Source organism: Aegilops tauschii, chromosome 2 (assembly GCF_002575655.3).
Source record: "Aegilops tauschii subsp. strangulata cultivar AL8/78 chromosome 2, Aet v6.0, whole genome shotgun sequence".
NCBI classification, from domain to species: Eukaryota; Viridiplantae; Streptophyta; class Magnoliopsida; order Poales; family Poaceae; genus Aegilops; species Aegilops tauschii.
Genome location: NC_053036.3, coordinates 652,583,201 through 652,603,686, shown reverse-complemented (window position 1 = coordinate 652,603,686; position 20,486 = coordinate 652,583,201). Strand labels below are relative to the sequence as shown.

At 50.4% G+C, this 20,486-nt stretch overlaps 1 protein-coding gene across 1 annotated transcript; it reads right to left on the bottom strand.

The window, feature by feature from the left end:
• Positions 1-17,386: 17,386 nt before the first annotated feature.
• Positions 17,387-18,634, bottom strand: LOC109750571 (uncharacterized). The gene has a single exon (XM_020309533.1). It carries the CDS (start codon positions 18,632-18,634, stop codon positions 17,387-17,389), a length of 1,248 nt encoding a protein of 415 aa, XP_020165122.1.
• Positions 18,635-20,486: the final 1,852 nt, after the last annotated feature.

Here is a 20,486-nt window from a genome sequence, read left to right as displayed (position 1 = left end):
ATCTGTATTGCCTCCCGCCTCTGGCTGTACTGCTAGACGCCGACAGAGCAGACGGAGCGGCTGCGGCTGTCTTCTTTCCTTGCTTACGAGGCGGAGGAGAAGGACTACGACGTGCCGGAGCAGCCGGAGCGGCGGCGGGTCTCTTCCGCCCTTGCTGACGAGGCGGGGAAGGAGGAGGCTGGCTGCTCTAGCGCGCCGGCGCAGGCGGAGAAGGAGGCGGAGTGTCGCGACGCGCCGGAGAAGGAGGCTGAGTGCCCTGATCACTCGCCGGAGGAGGAGGCGGAGGAGGCGGCGGAGTGCCGCCACGCACCGGAGAAGGAGGCTGAGTGCCCTGATCACTCGCCGGAGGAGGAGGCGGAGAAGGAGGCGGAGTGCCGCCACGCGCCGGAGAAGGAGGCTGAGTGCCCTGATCACTCGCCGAAGGAGGAGGCGGAGTGCCCTTACTCGCCGGAGGCATCCAGTTCGGAAGGTTGATGAGCTCCTTCCGCCATAGGCATGGAGTCTTCAGAACAGAACCCAGCCGAGTCTCCCCTTCACCGGTAGGGTGGTCAAGCTGGAGGTCCTCAAATCCCTCCGTTATTTCATCCACCATCACCCTAGCATATCCTTCTGGAATCGGCCGGCAGTGGTAGGTTGCGCCGGGTTCAGGAGGTAAAACAGAGCCAACAGCCGCCTTGACTTTGAAGTTCTGCCATTGCGTCATAAGGTGGCAATGTTGAGACTCCGTGATAGCATCCACGGGGTAGCTAGCAGGAGCCGTCAAGACATGCTTCGGCTGAAGTAGCTCGGTGGAAGCCACGCTGCTTCTCCGCTGAGATGGCGGGGTAGCTTCGGGGGTAGTTTCGGCATGTCGATTGCCGTCTCGTTCCTCTAGCGCTTGAACCCTTTCGTGCAGCTTCTGAATTTGGGTCTGCTCCACTTTTTGCCTCCTCTCCTGGCTTTTGTAACCGCCTGCGTCCGGAAAACCAGCCTTCCATGGAACGGAGCCTGGCGTGCCTCGTGTCCGTCCAGGGTGCTTAGGATTCCCGAGGGCCATTGTGCGCTCGTCGTTCTCTCTGTCTGGAACGAACGTCCCTTGCTGCGCTGCATCAATATAGTGCTGAAGCCTCTTGACTGGTATTCTCAAAAGCTCGTCCGTCCAAACGCACCTCCCTGATACAGGGTCCAATTTTCCGCCAGCCCCGAAGAACCAAGTCCGGCAACGGTCTGGCCAGTTCATTGTCTGTGGTTCGATCCCTTTATCAAGCAGATCATTCTCAGCCTTAGCCTACTTAGTCCGGGCTTTGAGTTAGCCACCTGACCCCGTGCGATGGTGAAGCTTCTTCTTCGCAGCATTCTTCTTGTTTGTCGCTGACATCTTCTTACTCTTTTCCGATGTCTTGTGGGCCACAAATGCGGGCCAGTGATCTCTGATCTTCTCATACCGGCCGAAGAATTCTGGTGTCTCTTCTTTGTCGACAAACGTTTTCAGCTCATTCTTCCACCTCCTGAATAGGTCTGCCATCTTCTTAAGAGCATGAGACTTGATTAATTGCTCTTTAACTGGCTTCTCCGGATCCTCCTCTGGCGGTAGGGTGAAATTTTCCTTCAGCTCAGTCCAAAGATCATCTTTCTGCATATCATTGACATAAGCCACCTCAGGGTCTTCCTTCTTAGGCTTATACCATTGGTGGATGCTGATCGGGATCTTGTCCCTAACAAGAACCCCGCACTGAGCAGCAAATGCTTCCTTTGTCCGGATGGGTTCAATCGGTTGGCCGTCGCGCGCGATTGCTGTGATCTCAAACCTTTCATCCGAGCGCAACTTTCTCTTTGGGCCTCGTCTCTTTACCGAAGTTGTGCTCGATCCGGAGGGCTAGAAAAAAGAGGAAAGACGAGAGTTAATTAATATGTGTACATACCAAAACAATGAATGCATCAATTAGCTAGTCAGCACAGGCTTAACTAATATATTTACCTGGCCGGACTCTGTTCGGTCACCGGAGCCGTCATCACGGGCTCCTTCTTGCACTAGCATTGGGTCACCGGAGCCATCATAATCATGTCTTTCCTCCTCCACTCTTCGATCACCGTAGCCTGCTTCTTCACCCTATTCTTCCAGACCATCATTGTCGTTAAGATACGACAAGATATCACCTCCGGCTAAGATTATGTCCCCCAACACCTCTTCTGCTTCCTCGTCTCATCCGTGCTCCATTGTTTTTGCAAATATTACAACATGGCAATTATTACACAAACATGACAGCAGGTGGATATATTAGTGCAAACGTAGACCTAGCTTATTCCGGGTTTGCGGTGGCCTCGGCAACGCTTCAAGGGTAGGGGCGCGGCGGGAGGGGGTAGGAGACCGACATTGTTTTTTTCTTAGGGTTTGGGTGTCCTCGAGAGTTTTGGTCGAGCGAGAGGGCCGGGGGGGGGGGTGCTCCCGTGGTATAAGTTATCACGGTCGAGAGGGGGTATATATATCGACCGCCCATCATGTCGAAGTTATTTTGGAATGGAGTTCCCGATAAAAATTAAGAAGAGGAAGTAGAAGATAAAAAAAAGTGGAGAAGAAGAAAAAAAAGGAGAAGAAGAAGGAATAGAGGAGAAGAAGAAAAAATAGGACTCTATTTTTTCTTCTTCTCCTCTATTCCTTCTTCTTCTCCTCTTATTTTTCTTCTTAATCCTCTTCTTAGTTCATTCCTTCTTCCTTTCTTCCTAGCTAGATATATAAAAAATTTATAAAAAATGTTATCGGGGAGGGGGTATCGACCTTCCCTCATGTTGAAATTATCGGGGAGGGGGTATATCGATCCCCACCCCTCATCATGCATATATAGCTACCACATACATATATACATTGAAAAAAATTACATATATACAACAAAAACATTAATACACATATGAACAAAAAAATACATATATGAACAAAAACATGTTGTGAACAAAAAAATTAATGTAATAAATATAATAAGAAATTAATCTAATAAAAAACATGCTCTGAACTTACATATAGCCACATACATACAAATATACGTTTTATATATATGAACAAAAACTTAATCTAATACAAAATAAAAACATAGCCGGACCGGCGCGGCGGCTCACAGCGGGGGCGTCTGGCGATGGCGACGGCGGGGGAGGCGAGGGCGCCGGCGCGCGGGGGCAGGCCGCGGGAAGGGGCTCGGGCGCGGGGCAGGGGCCGGCGCGGCGACGGCGTGGTCGGGGACAGGGGCGGCGCGGCGACGGAGTCGGAGGCAGGGGCGGCGCGGCGACGGCGTCGGAGGCAGGGCAGCGCGGCGACGGCGTCGGAGGCAGGGCAGCGCGACGACGGCGTCGGAGGCAGGGCGATGACGGCGACGGCGACGAGGAGCAGCGCTGGGGCGTCGGGCACGAACTGACGGTGAAGTTGTGAAATTTCACAAGTCCAGCTTATATACAAAGAGCATTAGTACCGGTTGGTGGCACCAACCGGGACCAATGCTACCTTTAGTCCCGGTTGGTGCCACCAACCGGGACGGAAAGCCTTGCACAGCGGCGTGGTGGTGGGAGTTTAGTCCCACCTCGCTAGCTGAGAGAGAGCCGCACCTGTTTATAAGGTGCGGTGCGCCTGAGCTGTCGAGCTCCTCTCTAAAGCATGCTTACGGGCCTAACCTCTCTGTACATGCCTGTGGGCCTACTGGGCCTTCTACGGGCCTGAATCCTGGCCCATGGATGGGTTTCTAGTCGTATTCAGGCCGTGATGGCCCAGTAGGTGGCATAATTTTTATTTTTTGCCTGTTTTTTTGTTTTCTTTTTTGCTTTATTTATTTTGTTTTGTTTCTACTTACAACGAAAAACTTATTTATTTTATTTTATTTTGTTTCTAATTACTTATTTATTTTACTTTATGATAATTCTTTTTGCTATTAAAGTTTCTAACAAAAAAAGTTCTTTATGAAAATTATTTTTGCTTTCAATGATTTTGAACCGAAAATACTTCGATAATTTTAGTTGCATCAATTTTATATAATTTTAGTTTCAATAATACTAGAGGTTGCTTATAATGTTTTGAACAGAAAATACTTTGATAATTTTAGTTTCATAAATTTTATTTGTGTTATTAATGTTTATTTTATTTTGTTTCTACTTATATATTTTATTAAAGTTTATATTATTTTGTTTCTAATAACTTATTTATTTTATTTGTTATTTTTCATGCATTTACTGATTATTTTGAGCTATAAGACCATAAAATTGAAAAGCATTTCAAATGAACTCTGAAAAGGTTGAAAGTTGGCATGATATCATCATTTCATCCACATAGCATGTGCAAGAAATTTGAGAGGGTTACGGCAAAAACTGGATGCACTTCGTGTACAAAACGGACAATTGTATCATACTCGTCTGTTACAAAGTTGGCATGGTATCATCATAATAGTTGCGGGAGAAAGTATTCACTTTTTCTTCGCTTGTGTCATTTGCTTATTGCGCCGTAACCATGGATAATCTTCATCGTTTATCAGGATGCTTGGGTCAGCCTTGACTTTGAAGGGAGGAATTCCATGAAACTTTTCATAATCTTCAGACATGTCTGTCTTGCCCTCCACTCCCACAATGTTCCTTTTTCCTGAAAGAACTATGTGGCGCTTTGGCTCATCGTATGATGTATTCGCTTCCTTATCTTTTCTTTTTCTCGGTCTGGTAGACATGTCCTTCACATAGATAACCTGTGCCACATCATTGGCTAGGACGAACGGTTCGTCAGTGTACCCAAGATTGTTCAGATCCACTGTTGTCATTCCGTACTGTGGGTCTACCTGTACCCTGCCTCCTGACAGATTGACCCATTTGCACTTAAACAAAGGGACCTTAAAATCATGTCCGTAGTCAAGTTCTCATATGTCCATTATGTAACCATAATATGTGTCCTTTTCCCTCTCGGTTGCTGCATCAAAGCGGACACCGCTGTTTTGGTTTTTTTTGCATCAAACTCTGACTTTATTTAGCGAATAATCATGCGGTTACAGTCTGCCCGTAGGCTATTGACAAGGAAATCTGGACTCGCATCGAGCCAGCAGTCCGTACCCTCCGTTGCACTAGCACGCTGTGCACATAAGTGGGCCGGGAAATTAACATCCCTACTGATATGCTGAACCGAGAAAGAAACAAAGTGGAGGACTAAAGCTTCAGGTTCATGAAAGATAGGCGCAGCAATAGATCGTGAGTTGCCGCGCAAACTCCATTGGGTGACCAGCTCCATGCAGTCGACCTGCATTATCACATGTGACATTCCACGTAGATGAGCAAAGATCACACCTTCCCGAAACGCTAGGAGCTCAGCAATGAAAGGATCGGAGACCCCCTCTAGCGACTTGCACCAAGCCCCCACAAAAGATATGTGAGACCGAGCAATGCCGCCTGCTCCTCCTGAGAACGCATTTGGGAATACTGAGCCAACAGTATTGATGGTAATCCACCCCACATCGGGGGGGTTCCAACTCCGTCCCGACAGCACCACTGGGCGTCGGTGAGGTAGATCGAGTATGGCCAGGGTTTCATGGATCCACTTGAGTGCTTGCACCGGGGAGAAGCCCTCCTGATCGTGGGTCCATTTGTTCCTGGAGGTCCATATTGTATGCATGATTGTGATAATCTGACAACGAGCCTCGTCAGAAAAGATCTCATCGAGCACAATATCCCGTGCCCATGTTAGCGGATGCAGCCTCGGTAGATGGAGATCGAACCGATCCCTCGCCGCAACCCAAAACTGCTTGGCATGTGAGCATGAGATGAGTGCATGCATTAAGTCTTCATTCATGGCCTTGCATAGATCGCAGCGGCCAAGTGGCTTGATGTGACGGTGCTGTAGAGTCATGTAGTCCGGCAGGATACCACGCAAAACCCTCCACCAGAAAACCCTAACCTTCGGCACACCCGTAGTTTCCAAAGTGCGGTCCACAACTGTTTATTTGCTGATGAAGTGTCCGTCATCGTCCCTTCCTCTAGAGAACTAAGCTCGTTCCGAGTCATGAGAGAGCGATACGCTGATTTTACAGTGTAGTTACCCGACTTTTCCAACGACCACGCCAAACTATCTTCCCCACCTGCTCTGTTCAAGGGTATATTAAGAATCGCCTCAGCATCAGGGTGCAGAAAATTTTGGCGGACCAAACTGACATTCCAACTCCCAGTGTAGTCATCTATCAACTCTGAGACAGTATGCAGAGGCGCCGCCCCTAGTCTACCAGTCGGTTTCATAGTGGCTATGTTTGGGATCCAAGGATCATTCCAAATAGATATAGATGAGCCATCTCCTATTCGGTGGATCAGTCCCCTCTCCAAAGCCTTCCTGCCTGCGATGATAGCCTTCCAGGTAGAGGAAGCTCCCTTGGGTGTCGAAGCTTGGAGAAAGTTTGAGTGTGGGAAGTACTTTCCCTTCAACACTCTAGAGCACAAAGAATCTGGTTTGGTCAGAATGCGCCAGCCTTGCTTTCCAAGCATTGCTAGGTTGAACATTTGGGGATCCCGAGAGCCAGACCTCCTTTGATTTTTGGCTCTGTCAATTTATCCCACGCCAGCCAGTGTAGGGATCTTTTGTCAATGGAGCTCCCCCACCAGTATTTGGCCATGGGCGAAGTGATATCCTTGCAAACCTTCTTGGTCAGCAGGAAACAGCTCATATTGTATGTTGGAATAGCTTGTGCAATAGATTTCAAAAGTACTTCCCTCCCTGCACAGGCTAAATTCCTCTCAGACCATCCACTTATTTTGCTGCGAATACGTTCCCCGATATGATGGAAAGTACCAGTAGTGATTCTTCCAACGGCCGTGGGTAAGCCTAGATAGCGCTCAGAAAATGCTTCTGCTGCAATCCCGAGTATATGTTTGATCTGCGTCCGGAGGGGCTGCCCCGCGTTGCCACTGAAGAAAATAGAGCTTTTCTCCTTGTTGACCGCCTGGCCCGAGCAGTCCGCATAGATTTGTAATATTTCCACGAGCCGTTCTGCACTTTGGGTCTTGGCAGCAAGAAAAATGAGACTGTCGTCAGCGAACAAAAGATGACTAACCCATGGTGCATGGATACTCACACGGATGCCCCTGTCGATGTGCGCACCACCATAATTGTTAAGTAGCGATGTTAGTCCTTGAGCGCAGACTAGGAACAGATAAGGTGAGACTGGACATCCTTGGCGAAGCCCCCTGGAGGGGTTGAAATAAGGCAGCAGTTCTCCGTTAACCTTAACTGAGAATCTGACAGACGTGACACATTTCATTATGAGCCTGATGAATCGATCCCCGAAGCCCAGCTGCACCAGCATGGCTTCTAGGTAATGCCACTCCACGCGATCATATGCCTTGAGCATATCCAATTTAACAGCACATGTATAATTCTTGCCTTTCTTCCTTCTCTTGATAGCATGAATACACTCATAGGCCACTAAGACATTGTCCGTGATCAAGCGTCCCGGCACAAACGCACTCTGCTCATCGCCTATAACATCATCCAAGATGAGGCGCAGTCTGTTTGCCACAGTCTTAACTGCATATACAAAACTGGGCATAAAGCAATAGGACGATATTGAGAAATTTTTTGAGGGTACCTGACCTTTGGGATTAAAGTGATAGCCGTATCGTTGAGCCCTGCTGGGAGCTCTCCCCCGTTCAAAAAACTCAATATAGCCATTGTAATGTCATTCCCAACGACATTCCAATGTCGTTGGGAGAAACCTGCTGTGAAGCCGTCCACACCTGGCGCTTTAGACGGTGCCATATCAAACAATGCGGTTTTTACCTCTGCTGCAGTGTACTCCTTCTCGAGCAAATGATTCATATCAGCGGACACTCGCGGCTCTACAGAGTGCAAAAGTTCTTCCATTGGTCTGTACCCTTGGGACTGGTACAGAGCTTGATAGAAAGAAGTGGTCTCATCCTTTACCTCCATTGGGTCACTAATAACGTGGCCGTTTGTGCTCTCCAATGAGGTAATGCGATTGGTCCTCGTGCGTTGCCGTGCTTGTGCTTGAAAATAGCCTGTGTTTCTGTCCCCTGCACGGAGCCACGACACACGAGATCTTTGTTTTAGCCAAATTTCCTCCTGCCGCAAAGCCTCGCGTAGCTGCTTCGCGACCGCTTTCTCTTCATCAGTTGGGCCGTGTCGGAGCGACGCAGATCGCAGGCGGTCAAGCCGCTGCTGAAGCTTTCGGACTTTCCGTTCCAGATTGCCAAACTCTCGCCGCCCCCACGACCCAGCTGCTGCTGAACATTGGAAAGGGCGTCAACGATACCTTGCAATCCGCGCTGACCCGCACCCACTTGCCACATGTTCCGGACCATCTCGTCATAATCCGCATGAGTTTGCCAAACGTTTTCATAACGGAACGTGCTGTTGGAAATATGCCCTAGAGGCAATAATAAATGGTTATTATTATATTTCTGTGTTCATGATAATAGTCTATTATTCATGCTATAATTGTATTGTCCGAAAATCGTAATACATGTGTGAATACATAGACCACAACCTGTCCCTAGTAAGCCTCTAGTTGACTAGCTCGTTGATCAACAGATAGTCATGGTTTCCTGACTATGGACATAGGATGTCATTGATAACGGGATCACATCATTAGGAGAATGATGTGATGGACAAGACCCAACTTAAGCATAGCATAAAAGATCGTGTAGTTTCGTTTGCTAGAGCTTTTTCAATGTCAAGTATCTTTTCCTTAGACCATGAGATCGTGCAACTCCCGGATACCGTAGGAGTGCTTTGGGTGTGCCAAACGTCACAACGTAACTGGGTGACTATAAAGGTGCATTACGGGTATCTCCGAAAGTGTCTGTTGGGTTGGCACGGATCGAGACTGGGATTTGTCACTCCGTGTGACGGAGAGGTATCTCTGGGCCCACTCGGTAATGCATCATCATAATGAGCTCAATGTGACTAAGGCGTTAGTCACGGGATCATGCATTGCGGTACGAGTAAAGAGACTTGCCGGTAACGAGATTGAACTAGGTATTGGGATACCGACGATCGAATCTCGGGCAAGTAACATACCGATTGACAAAGGGAATTGCATACGGATTGATTGAATCCTCGACACCGTGGTTCACCCGATGATATCATCGTGGAACATGTGGGAGCCAACATGGGTATCCAGATCCCGCTGTTGGTTATTGACCGGAGAGGCGTCTCGGTCATGTCTGCATGTCTCCCGAACCCGTAGGGTCTACACACTTAAGGTCCGGTGACGCTAGGGTTGTAGAGATATATGTATGCGGAAACCCGAAAGTTGTTCGGAGTCCCGGATGAGATCCCGGACGTCACGAGAGATTCCGGAATGGTCCGGAGGTGAAGAATTATATATAGGAAGTCCAGTTTCGGCCACCGGGAAAGTTTCGGGGGTTATCGGTATTGTACCGGGACCACCGGAAGGGTCCCGGGGGTCCACCGGGTGGGGCCACCTGTCCCGGAGGGCCCCGTGGGCTGAAAGTGGAAGGGAACCAGCCCCTAGTGGGCTGGGGCGCCCCCCTTGGGCCTCCCCCCATGCGCCTAGGGTTGGAAACCCTAGGGGGAGGGAGTTCCCCCCTTGCCTTGGGGGGCAAGGCACCCCTTCCCCCCCACTTGGCCGCCGCCCCCCCTCTTGGATCTGATCCCTAGGGCTGGCGCACCCCCCAGGGGGCCTATATAAAGGGGGGGAGGGAGGGCAGCAGACAGCAGCCTTTGGCGCCTCCCTCCTCCCCTGCAACACCTCTCTCTCTCTCGCAGAAGCTCGGCGAAGCCCTGCCGGAGACCCGCTACATCCACCACCACGCCGTCGTGTTGTTGGATCTCCATCAACCTCTCCTCCCCCCTTGCTGGATCAATAAAGGAGGAGACGTCGCTGCACCGTACGTGTGTTGAACGCGGAGGTGCTGTACGTTCGGCACTCGGTCATCGGTGATTTGGATCACGGCGAGTACGACTCCGTCATCCACGTTCATTGGAACGCTTCCGCTCGCGATCTACAACGGTATGTAGATGCACTCCCTCCCCCTCGTTGCTAGTAGACTCCATAGATGCATCTTGGTGAGCGTAGGAAAATTTTAAAATTATGCTACGATACCCAACACGTGCGTGGTGCTCGAGTCCAGCCCATCGTCGCCTGAGGACGACATTCAGCCAGGACAAAGCAGTGATCCGACTCCACGCTACTCACATGTTTAACACTGGTGAGTTCAAATAGCTGAAGGAATTCGGCGTTAGCGAAAGCTCTATCAATCCGCGCTTTAACATTAGAACTGCCTTGCTGTGCGTTATCCCATGTAAAGGGTACTCCGCGCCACCCCAGGTCCTGGAGCGCGCAATCTGAAATTGCTTCACGAAAAGCACGCATGTGTCTTTCCGGTCTTGCATTCACACCAAAGTGCTCATCTGCATGTAGGGTTTCGTTGAAATCCCCCATACACAGCCACGCCTCATGCTGGATAGCAAAAAGAGTATGGAGGAACCGCCAGCTGTGGTGTCGATTCTCCACACGGGGCTCACCGTAAAAACCAGTGAAACGCCAACTCTTATTATTCTGGGTGACCTTCACATCAATATGAGATTTACTAAAATTTTCCAAACTGACATCAACATCCTTTGACCAGAAGAGGCCGATGCCTCCACTAAGCCCATCACTATTGACGGCAAAACAACCATGAAATCCTAATGTAGGTTTCAGATCTTCTACTCGTTGCCCCCTGATCTTCGTTTCCATGACGAATAACAGGGTGGGACCTTCTTGCTTCACCAGCTTGCGAAGCTCACGAACTGTCGCAGGGTTCCCAAGCCCTCGACAGTTCCAACTCATAGCATTCATTGGCTCGGGCAGGGCTGACTCGCAGCCGCTGCCGAGGATTCAGATGATGGCGGAGTAGGCTTCTTCTTCTTTGATTCCCTCTCAGGGAGAGACTCGTTCAGATTTCCAACATCTGGAGCAGTTGGTTCAGGAGTGCCTTCTCCATCGACATTGCCAACAGCGGCCTCGCCATGTTCTGTGATCGCCAGGGCTTGCTTCACCACCTCACGATAGACTTGAGTCGCTTGCGGGGCCCCCTTACGCTTTTGCAGCACCGGTTTTTTGACAGGTGATGTCACTTCCGGTCCTCCCTTCGGCTGAGAGTTTGATGTTCGGGATTCTCTTGTACTTTGCTGTTTCTCATGCTTATCCCGTGCTGAACTCTCTCCCGAATTAGCTTTCCTGCGATCCTCCGACGCTCGTAAAGAGGCCTTGAACGGGAGATCACCGTTTTCATCTCTGGTCCCGGGCGTGGGACAGAATAGATCGGAGTGACCAAGCCGACCACAAGAGAAGCAGAAGTGGGGTATTTTTTCATACTCGATGTCATATCGGTCGATGCTCTTTCTCTTAGCCGAGTTGATCAGGATCCATCTCCGCAGGGTTTCTGCACATCAATAGTGACCCTGGCTCGCAAGAACCCCCCACTGGATCAATTTGGACAACAGAAGCAGATTTATCAACCAGCTGCGCAATCGCCAAACCACGCGTTTCATTCCTCAGATTGTAGGGCAAATTAACTACCCGGATCCAAACTGACAGCTTATCAAACTTGAGTTCTGAAGGTTGCATATGGTCCTCAAATTCCTCTAAGATCACAGCATGTTTGCTGATATGCCACGGGGATCCGTCCCAGACCCGATCCCGATCACGTTTTGATGCAAATTCCGCGGCAAACATGTTCTCTCCAAGAGGTCGGAAGGACAAGCCTCTAGGGTTTCCCCAAGCAGGACGTAGTGCGTTCGTGATTGTTTGTATGTGGAAGAGATTCTTGAACAGCACCTTGCCTGCGAGGAGCCACTTCGGCGGAGATCCATCGTCGGAGTCGTCGATCACCAGAGGCGTCGTTTCCTCCTCAGAGATATCCAGTTTTCCAAGCGCCTCTTCCATCCGAGCCCTAGCCGAGCGAGGGGAGAGGGCGCCGTCGTCGTTCCGTCCCTTCCCACCAGGAGCCGAAGACATCGCCCCGTGGAACGCCGGTGCGCCTCGCCGATTGGATCGGCGTGCGCCGTGAAAGCCACCGAGCCCTAATCGCCGCCAGAGGGTTTTTAGGGTTTCAGGGAAAAGTACCGCTGTTTTGGTTGATGCTCTTTTGATCTTGGGCGATCGTGTAAAATGTATTCCCATTTATCTCGTATCCTTTGTAAGTCAATACAGTCGAAGATGGTCCCCTGGACAACGAGTACAACTCATCACAAACAGTGGTGTCACCTCTGAGACGTGTTTCCAACCAACTACTGAAAGTCCTGATGTGTTCACATGTAATCCAGTCGTCACACTGCTCCGGGTGTTTGGAGCGCAGACTGTTCTTGTGTTCATCGACATACGGTGTCACCAAGGTAGAGTTCTGTAGAACTGTGTAGTGTGCTTGAGACCAAGAATGCCCGTCCCTGCATATTATTGAGTCCGCTCCAAGCGTGCCTTTTCCAGTCAGTCTCCCCTCATACCGTGATTTAGGGAGACCTATCTTCTTAAGGCCAGGAATGAAGTCAACACAAAACCCAATGACATCCTCTGTTTGATGGCCCATGGAGATGCTTCCTTCTGGCCTAGCGCGGTTACGGACATATTTCTTTAGGACTCCCATGAACCTCTCAAAGGGGAACATATTGTGTAGAAATACGGGCCCCAGAATGACAATCTCGTCGACTAGATGAACTAGGACGTGCGTCATGATATTGAAGAAGGATGGTGGGAACACCAGCTCGAAACTGACAAAACATTGCGCCACATCACTCCTTAGCCTTGGTATGATTTCTGGATCGATCACCTTCTGAGAGATTGCATTGAGGAATGCACATAGCTTCACAATGGCTAATCGGACGTTTTCCGGTAGAAGCCCCCTCAATGCAACCGGAAGCAGTTGCGTCATAATCACGTGGCAGTCATGAGACTTTAGGTTCTGGAACTTTTTCTCTGGCATATTTATTATTCCCTTTATATTCGACGAGAAGCCAGTCGGGACCTTCATACTGAGCAGGCATTCAAAGAAGATTTCTTTCTCTTCTTTCGTAAGAGCGTAGCTGGCAGGACCTTCATACTGCTTCGGAGGCATGCCGTCTTTTTCGTGCAAACGTTGCAGGTCCTCCCGTGCCTCAGGTGTATCTTTTGTCTTCCCATACACGCCCAAGAAGCCTAGCAGGTTCACGCAAAGGTTCTTCGTCACGTGCATCACGTCGATTGAAGAGCGGACCTCTAGCTCTTTCCAGTAGGGTAGGTCCCAAAATATAGATTTTTTCTTCCACATGGGTGCGTGTCCCTCAGCGTCATTCGGAACAGCTAGTCCGCCGGGACCCTTTCCAAAGATTACGTGTAAATCATTGACTATAGCAAGTACGCGATCACCGGTACGCATGGCGGGCTTCTTCCGGTGATCTGCCTCCCCTTTGAAATGCTTGCCTTTCTTTCGACATTGATGGTTGGTCGGAAGAAATCGACGATGGCCCAGGTACACATTCTTCCTGCATTTTTCCAGGTATATACTTTCAGTGTCATCTAAACAGTGCGTGCATGTGTGATATCCCTTGTTTCTCTGTCCTGAAAGGTTACTGAGAGCGGGCCAATCGTTGATGGTTACAAACAGCAACGCGTGCAGGTTAAATTCCTCCTGTTTGTGCTCATCCCACGTACGTACACCGTTTCCATTCCACAGCTGTAAAAGTTCTTCAACTAATGGCCTTAGGTACACATCAATGTCGTTGCCGGGTTGCTTAGGGCCTTGGATGAGAACTGGCATCATAATGAACTTCCGCTTCATGCACATCCAAGGAGGAAGGTTATACATACATAGAGTCACGGGCCAGGTGCTGTGATTGCTGCCCTGCTCCCCGAAAGGATTAATGCCATCCGCGCTTAAACCAAACCATACGTTCCTTGGGTCAGCTGCAAACTCAGCCCAGTACTTTCTCTCGATTTTTCTCCACTGCGACCCGTCAGCGGGTGCTCTCAACTTCCCGTCTTTCTTACGGTCCTCACTATGCCATCGCATCAACTTGGCATGCTCTTCGTTTCTGAACAGACGTTTCAACCGTGGTATTATAGGAGCATACCACATCACCTTCGCAGGAACCCTCTTCCTGGGGGGCTCGCCGTCAACATCACCAGGGTCATCTCGTCTGATCTTATACCGCAATGCACCGCATACCGGGCATGCGTTCAGATCCTTGTATGCACCGCGGTAGAGGATGCAGTCATTAGGGCATGCATGTATCTTCTGCACCTCCAATCCTAGAGGGCATACGACCTTCTTTGCTGCGTATGTACTGAGGGGCAATTCGTTATCCTTTGGAAGCTTCTTCTTCAATATTTTTAATAGCTTCTCAAATCCTTTGTCAGGCACAGCATTCTCTGCCTTCCACTGCAGCAATTCCAGTACGGTACCGAGCTTTGTGTTGCCAACTTCGCAATTGGGGTACAACCCTTTTTTGTGATCCTCTAACATGCGATCGAATTTCAGCTTCTCCTTTTGACTTTCGCATTGCGTCCTTGCATCGACAATGACCCGACGGAGATCATCATCATCGGGCACTGGTTCCTCTTGATCTTCAACAGCTTCCCCCGTTGCAGCATCATTGGGCACATCGTCTGGTTCCTCTTGATCTTCAGCAGCTTCCCCCGTTGCAGCATCACCGTATTCAGGGGGCACATAGTTGTCATCGTCCTCTTCTTCTTCGCCGTCTTCCATCATAACCCCTAATTCTCCGTGCCTCGTCCAAACATTATAGTGTGGCATGAAACCCTTGTAAAGCAGGTGGGTGTGAAGGATTTTCCGGTCAGAGTAAGACTTTGTATTCCCACATTTAGGGCATGGACAACACATAAAACCATTCTGCTTGTTTGCCTCAGCCACTTCGAGAAAATCATGCACGCCCTTAATGTACTCGGAGGTGTGTCTGTCACCATACATCCATTGCCGGTTCATTTGCGTGCATTATATATAATTAAGTGTGTCAAAAACCATTACAGAACATCATGAATAGATAATTAAGTGACCAAATTAATAGAAGTTCATCATCACATTAAAACCAAAGTACATATATAGTTCTCATCTAACAATATATAGCTCTCCAGAGCATCTAATTAATTAAACCATACATTGAAACTATGTAAAATATTTTAATGCGAAAACAAATGCGATCATTATCGCAACCAATGTAAGAATTGATCCAACGGCATAATGATACCAAGCCTCGGTATGAATGGCATATTTTCTAATCTTTCTAATCTTCAAGCGCATTGCATCCATCTTGATCTTGTGATCATCGACGACATCCGCAACATGCAACTCCAATATCATCTTCTCCTCCTCAATTTTTTTCAAGAAATTGTTTTCTTCTTCAACTAAATTTAACCTCTCGACAATAGGGTCGGTTGGAATTTCCGGTTCACACACCTCCTAGATAAATAAAATCTATGTCACGTTGGTCGGCATAATTTTCATAAACAATAAATGAACCAATAGTTATAAAGATAATATATACCACATCCGAATCATAGACAGGACGAGGACCGACGGGGGCGGATACCAAAACCATCGCACTATATAATAACAAGCAATAAAATAGTAAGAAAATCAGACAAGTATCTATCTAAAGTAATAATTTTTTTTCTTTCAGAAAGAAGATAAGAACAAGAGGCTCACCACGGTGGTGCCGGCGACGAGATCGGCGCGGGCGATCGATGGCGGTGAAGACGGGAATGGGACGTGACGGGCCGCTAAACCTAGACAAATCTCGAGGAAAATGGAGCTTTGAGGTCGAGCTTCGAGAGGAGAAAGCTTAACTAGTGTGGCTCGGGCATTACATCGAACACCTCATGTGCATAGGAGGTGAGCTAGAGCACCACAAAGCCCTCCCCTCGCCGGCCAGAGAAAAACAGAGCAGTGGAGTGCTCTGCTCGCGGGCGAGGGGTATATATATAGGCACCTCATTGGTCCCGGTTCGTGGCATGAATCGGGACTAAAGGGCAGCCTGTGGTCCCGGTTCAAGCCACCAACCGGGACCAATGGTGGTGGGCCAGGAGCGAGGCCCATTGGTCCCGGTTCGTCCCACCAACCGGGACCAAAGGGGCCAGACGAACTGGGACCAATGCCCCCATTGGTCCCGGTTCTGGACTGAACCGGGACTAATGGGCTGACCCGGCCTGAACCAAAGCCCTCTTTTCTACTAGTGCATGTAAATCCATGTAGAGAAACGCTTAACCCCAAAAGTAAGTGCCACTATGAAAATCCTAACGCTAGTCATACTGAATTAAATGGACGTTGTGGGAATTGGCCTAAGGATTGGGTTTGATTCCATGGCATCATCACCATCTGTCTCCTTGACGTCCGCACCAATGTCTCAGAGCCTAAGGATTGGGTTTGATTCGCAAGCAGGCCGCACCTTCCAGAATTGTTCTGGAAGGGCAGGAGGGGGAACTTCAGCAAGTGCCTCGTGTAACGTCTGGCGTCCGAATAAAGCGCAGATCGTTGTGGTTTCTCACCTGGAAGAACAGGGCATGGTTGATGTCTTGATGAGATCCATAAAGATGCATCCGGCGGACCAAACGTTGATGGCGGCGGAGTAGTCGATGGAATTGAGCAGCAACTCCGGGGAAGGTACTACCGGGTTACCACGTACTCTGTAATCATGTCCTTGTCCGACGATGGCCGTGACAGACCAAAGTGGCAGATCGTGAGGTCGCAGTAGGCGTTGGGCAGCATGTTGAGAGAATTCATAGTAGTGGGGATCAACTTCTTAAGAATATAATTTCTTATTTTACTATTAACAATTATTATTATGGACTCCGACTCTTCTTTTTTCTGACAATTAAATGCTATTATCAACTTCTTAAGAATATAGGCTCAAATGCTATTCCTGATCATGGACAGGCAACAGATGCAGTTTATGATGCTAAAGCTCAAAGACCAGCAGCTTTCTTTTGTAGCAGACAACTCAACTCCGTGCCTCTGCAAGTTCCAGTCCTACATCAGTATGCATATATCCTGAGAAAAGTGCACTTGAGTAAGAGTCGTGCTTTGTCTTGGTTTGCAGCAGGGTTTTGTGTTTGTCTTGCATTGTGCTTGTTTCAAACTGCAACCTTGATCATCAACAAGCTTGGTTGCAGTTTGAAACAAGCACAATGCAAGACAAACACAAAACCCTGCTGCAAACCAAATGCATCACAGCAATAAATTCCTTTCGAAATAAACAATCATAATTACTGCGCTCTTCTGTTTTAGTTCATCCAGAAACCTCACAAGGCAATAGTCAAGTGATAATCTTGGTTGCAATCAACTGTTTCCTTAATTCAGAATCCTGTTACTGCAACTGTACTCTAGTAATGCAACATAATAAAACTACTTAACCCACCCCCAAAAGCTATGAAATCATTCACTGTATCCATCATCATGGGATGGAAGGAATGAACCATGCCGGGGGCGGCCAGCTCCGGTGCCATCCGAGGCCATCGATCTTCTCTGTTCTGCGGTCCTTGAGGCTGAACAGCCTGACGCCATTGCGTGCATCCTTGCACGGCCCCAGATCATCCTCATCCTTGGTGTAGTAGTAGATGCAGCCGGACTTGAGCTGCGGGTGCTCCCTCGTCGACACGCACAGCGAACCGTTCACCGCAACGAACAGCGCGGTGTCGCCGATGTCATCCGTCTCCTTCCACCCCTCCCTGCCGGCGTCGAGGACCTGCACCTTGAAGGACGGCGACGTCCGTCGACCCGTGGCCTCCTTGAGCACGACCGTCAGCGGCCCTCCAAGTCCCTGCCCCGCCACGAGGTACTTGCGGTGCTCCATGTCGGCTGGCAGCAGCAGGCTCGGCGCGATCACCACGCTCGCGAACACGCCAGGGGCGCCGGCGTCGCGCTCCACCCACGTTTCCACTTGGCCGGAGTATGTGATGGAGTAGAACCTGCCCTCGTGGTGGACGGCGTCCTCGACGGCATTGCGCCAGTGCCACGAGCCGGCCTCGGACGTGGCAACCGGCTCGACCCCGTCGCGCGGGGGCGCCAACCTCCACGCACCGCCCCCCGCCGTGGCGAAGGCCGCGACGCCGTACTCCGGCCCCGTGATCAGCATGGCCACGTCCGCGGAGTCGGAGAGGACGACCTTGCGGTAGAGCGCGTGGCGCACCCTCTCGGCGGTGTACGTCATGGTGCCGTAGGGGTACGGCGGGGGTCCCCTGAGGAACCACATGACGTTGACGGTGAAGTGGTGGCGCCCGCCGTGCGCGCAGATGTGGGGGATGGTGTCGATGGCCGGGAGCGCGCGGCGCTCGCCGGTGAACGGGTTGACGAGGTGCATCCGGGCCCGGTCGTCGGCGGTGACGAGCCACCCGCGGGAGGAGGAGGAGCCGAGGACGGCGTGGCCGGGCCCCGGGGCGCGCACGGCTACGGCGCGGCGGTAGGCGAGGGAGAAGAGAGCGGCGGTCTCCGGGGCGTCGCCGGGCAGGAGGAGACAAGGCGGCTCCGGCTTGAATGCGTCCCGCGAGGTGCGGAAGACGGCGGCGAAGGTGAGGCGGTCTAGGAGGCTGAGGCGGGCGTGGATGTTGGCTAGCATATCCACGGGGAGGCTGGCGACGGGAGCCGGGGCCGGGGCGGCGGCGGCGGCGGCGGCGGCCTTCTTTCGGTGTCGCTTTCGCCCCATGGCCTATGAAATCGGAACCGATTTGGAGATAAAAAAGAAGTTTTTATGAAGCCCTGGAGTAGTACCCCCCCAGGCCATGTCGAAGTCGGATTAGGGCCGGGCTTAACAAAGCCTGCTATGAAAATCCGAGCCCACCCCTGCCCAGGTGTCAAAAACAAAATTTAAGAGTATCATTCCTATCTAATTTAATCAGTCATCCCTCAAAAAAAATTCTAATTTAATCATTGTCTCAAAAAGATTGTATACTAATTTCTGAGAAATATCAATTTTCCCTACCCATTTAGACTTTTCATGGGCCTGAAAGAAAATTAACCGCAAGCCTGATTAGGATGTCCGGCTTTTGCGCTCGGCCCATTGGGTTAGGCTTTTCATGCGTAGGTTTTTCTCTGGGCCATCTTCCACAATTTTTGGCAGGTGGTTTTGCTGAGGTGGACATATGTTTCTAGTCATTGATGTCTGCCTCAGGGCGGCCATGGGCAAAAAGCGCAATCAGGTTGCCCCGGGCCTCTCCCAAGTCCATGTGCCAGGCGAACTTTAGGAGTCGAGTCATAGCCGTGCACCATGTCAAGACCTAGTTGCGCGTCGCCCCTAGAGGCACCGCATAGCTGGGAGCCCCATTGGGACAAGCCTAGGGCCGCACAAGCCAGCTTCACCGCCATACCGAAGAGCGCTACCTCAGTGGTAGTCGAGGACCAGAGTCATTGCAAGCTCTTCCACGCCGTGAGGAGCGGTGAGGTTGGAGCGGGCATTGCCACGCCGCGAGAAGCGGTGAAGTCAGGGCAGACATTGCCATCCAATGAGGAGCGGTGATGTAGGCGCTGCAGGTGATTTGCAAGTTATATGCTGCACACTGCAATAAATCCCTTTTGAAACAATCTATGCTCCTGGAAAACAAGTGCAGCTTGCTATTAGCTTGGTTGCAGTACGGAATAAAATAATTATGACTACTGACATCTACTGTTTGGCTCTGAACCTCAACCTGTTAGTTAATCCAACCTCACAGCACAATAATTACTTACTAGCATTGGTTGCAATCATCATAGCATAAAATTAAGTCTGAGCCCTGCCCACTGATTAAACTGTTCCCTCCGAAAACTTAAAAGCAACCTAAAAGGGCCACATTTGTTTGTTGTGCCGCAATATGAAAGGCGAAAAGAACAAGCTGAAAATCAAACTGCTGTTTCCTGAGTTCTGAAGCCTTTTTACTGAAAAACAAACAGAACTGTTTCCTTAATTCAGAAGCCTGTTACGGCATCTCTCCTGTAGTAATGCACATAATAAAGTACTTAACCCACCCAAGCTATGAAACAAGTCACCATATCTGTCATGGAATGGAAGGCGTGAACCACGTCGGCGGTGGCCAGCTACAGTAGTACCGCCAAAGGCCCTCGACCTTCTCCCAGCTGCCATCCTTGAGGCTAAAAACTCCCCCTCCCCCTTGCGTCGCCTCCCCCTAGGCGACGCCAGGGGCCCCTGAACCCTAGCACCGCTGGCCGCCCCTTGCGCCTCCTCCTGCCGCTGCTGCCACCGGCGTGGGCCGCGGTGGCGGCAGGCCCGGCGCCGAAGGCACCTAGGCGGGTGGATGCTGCGGGATCTCATCTGAGGCGGCAGGGGCGACACCTCTCGTGGGAGTCCGAAGGCAACGGTTAGGGCGGCGACCCCATGCCGTGTTGCGGTGGCCGAAGCACCATGGCCGGCAGAGCGGCGGCTCTGAGATGGACGGTGGTGGCGGCAGCGCCCCATCCGGCGGGGTTGGTTGATCTGTGCGGAGATGGTGACGGCGGTGGCTGCGGATCGTACGCCCTGATTGGATCCGCCGCGGGGTGGCCATCCGTCGACTGACGGCGCGTGG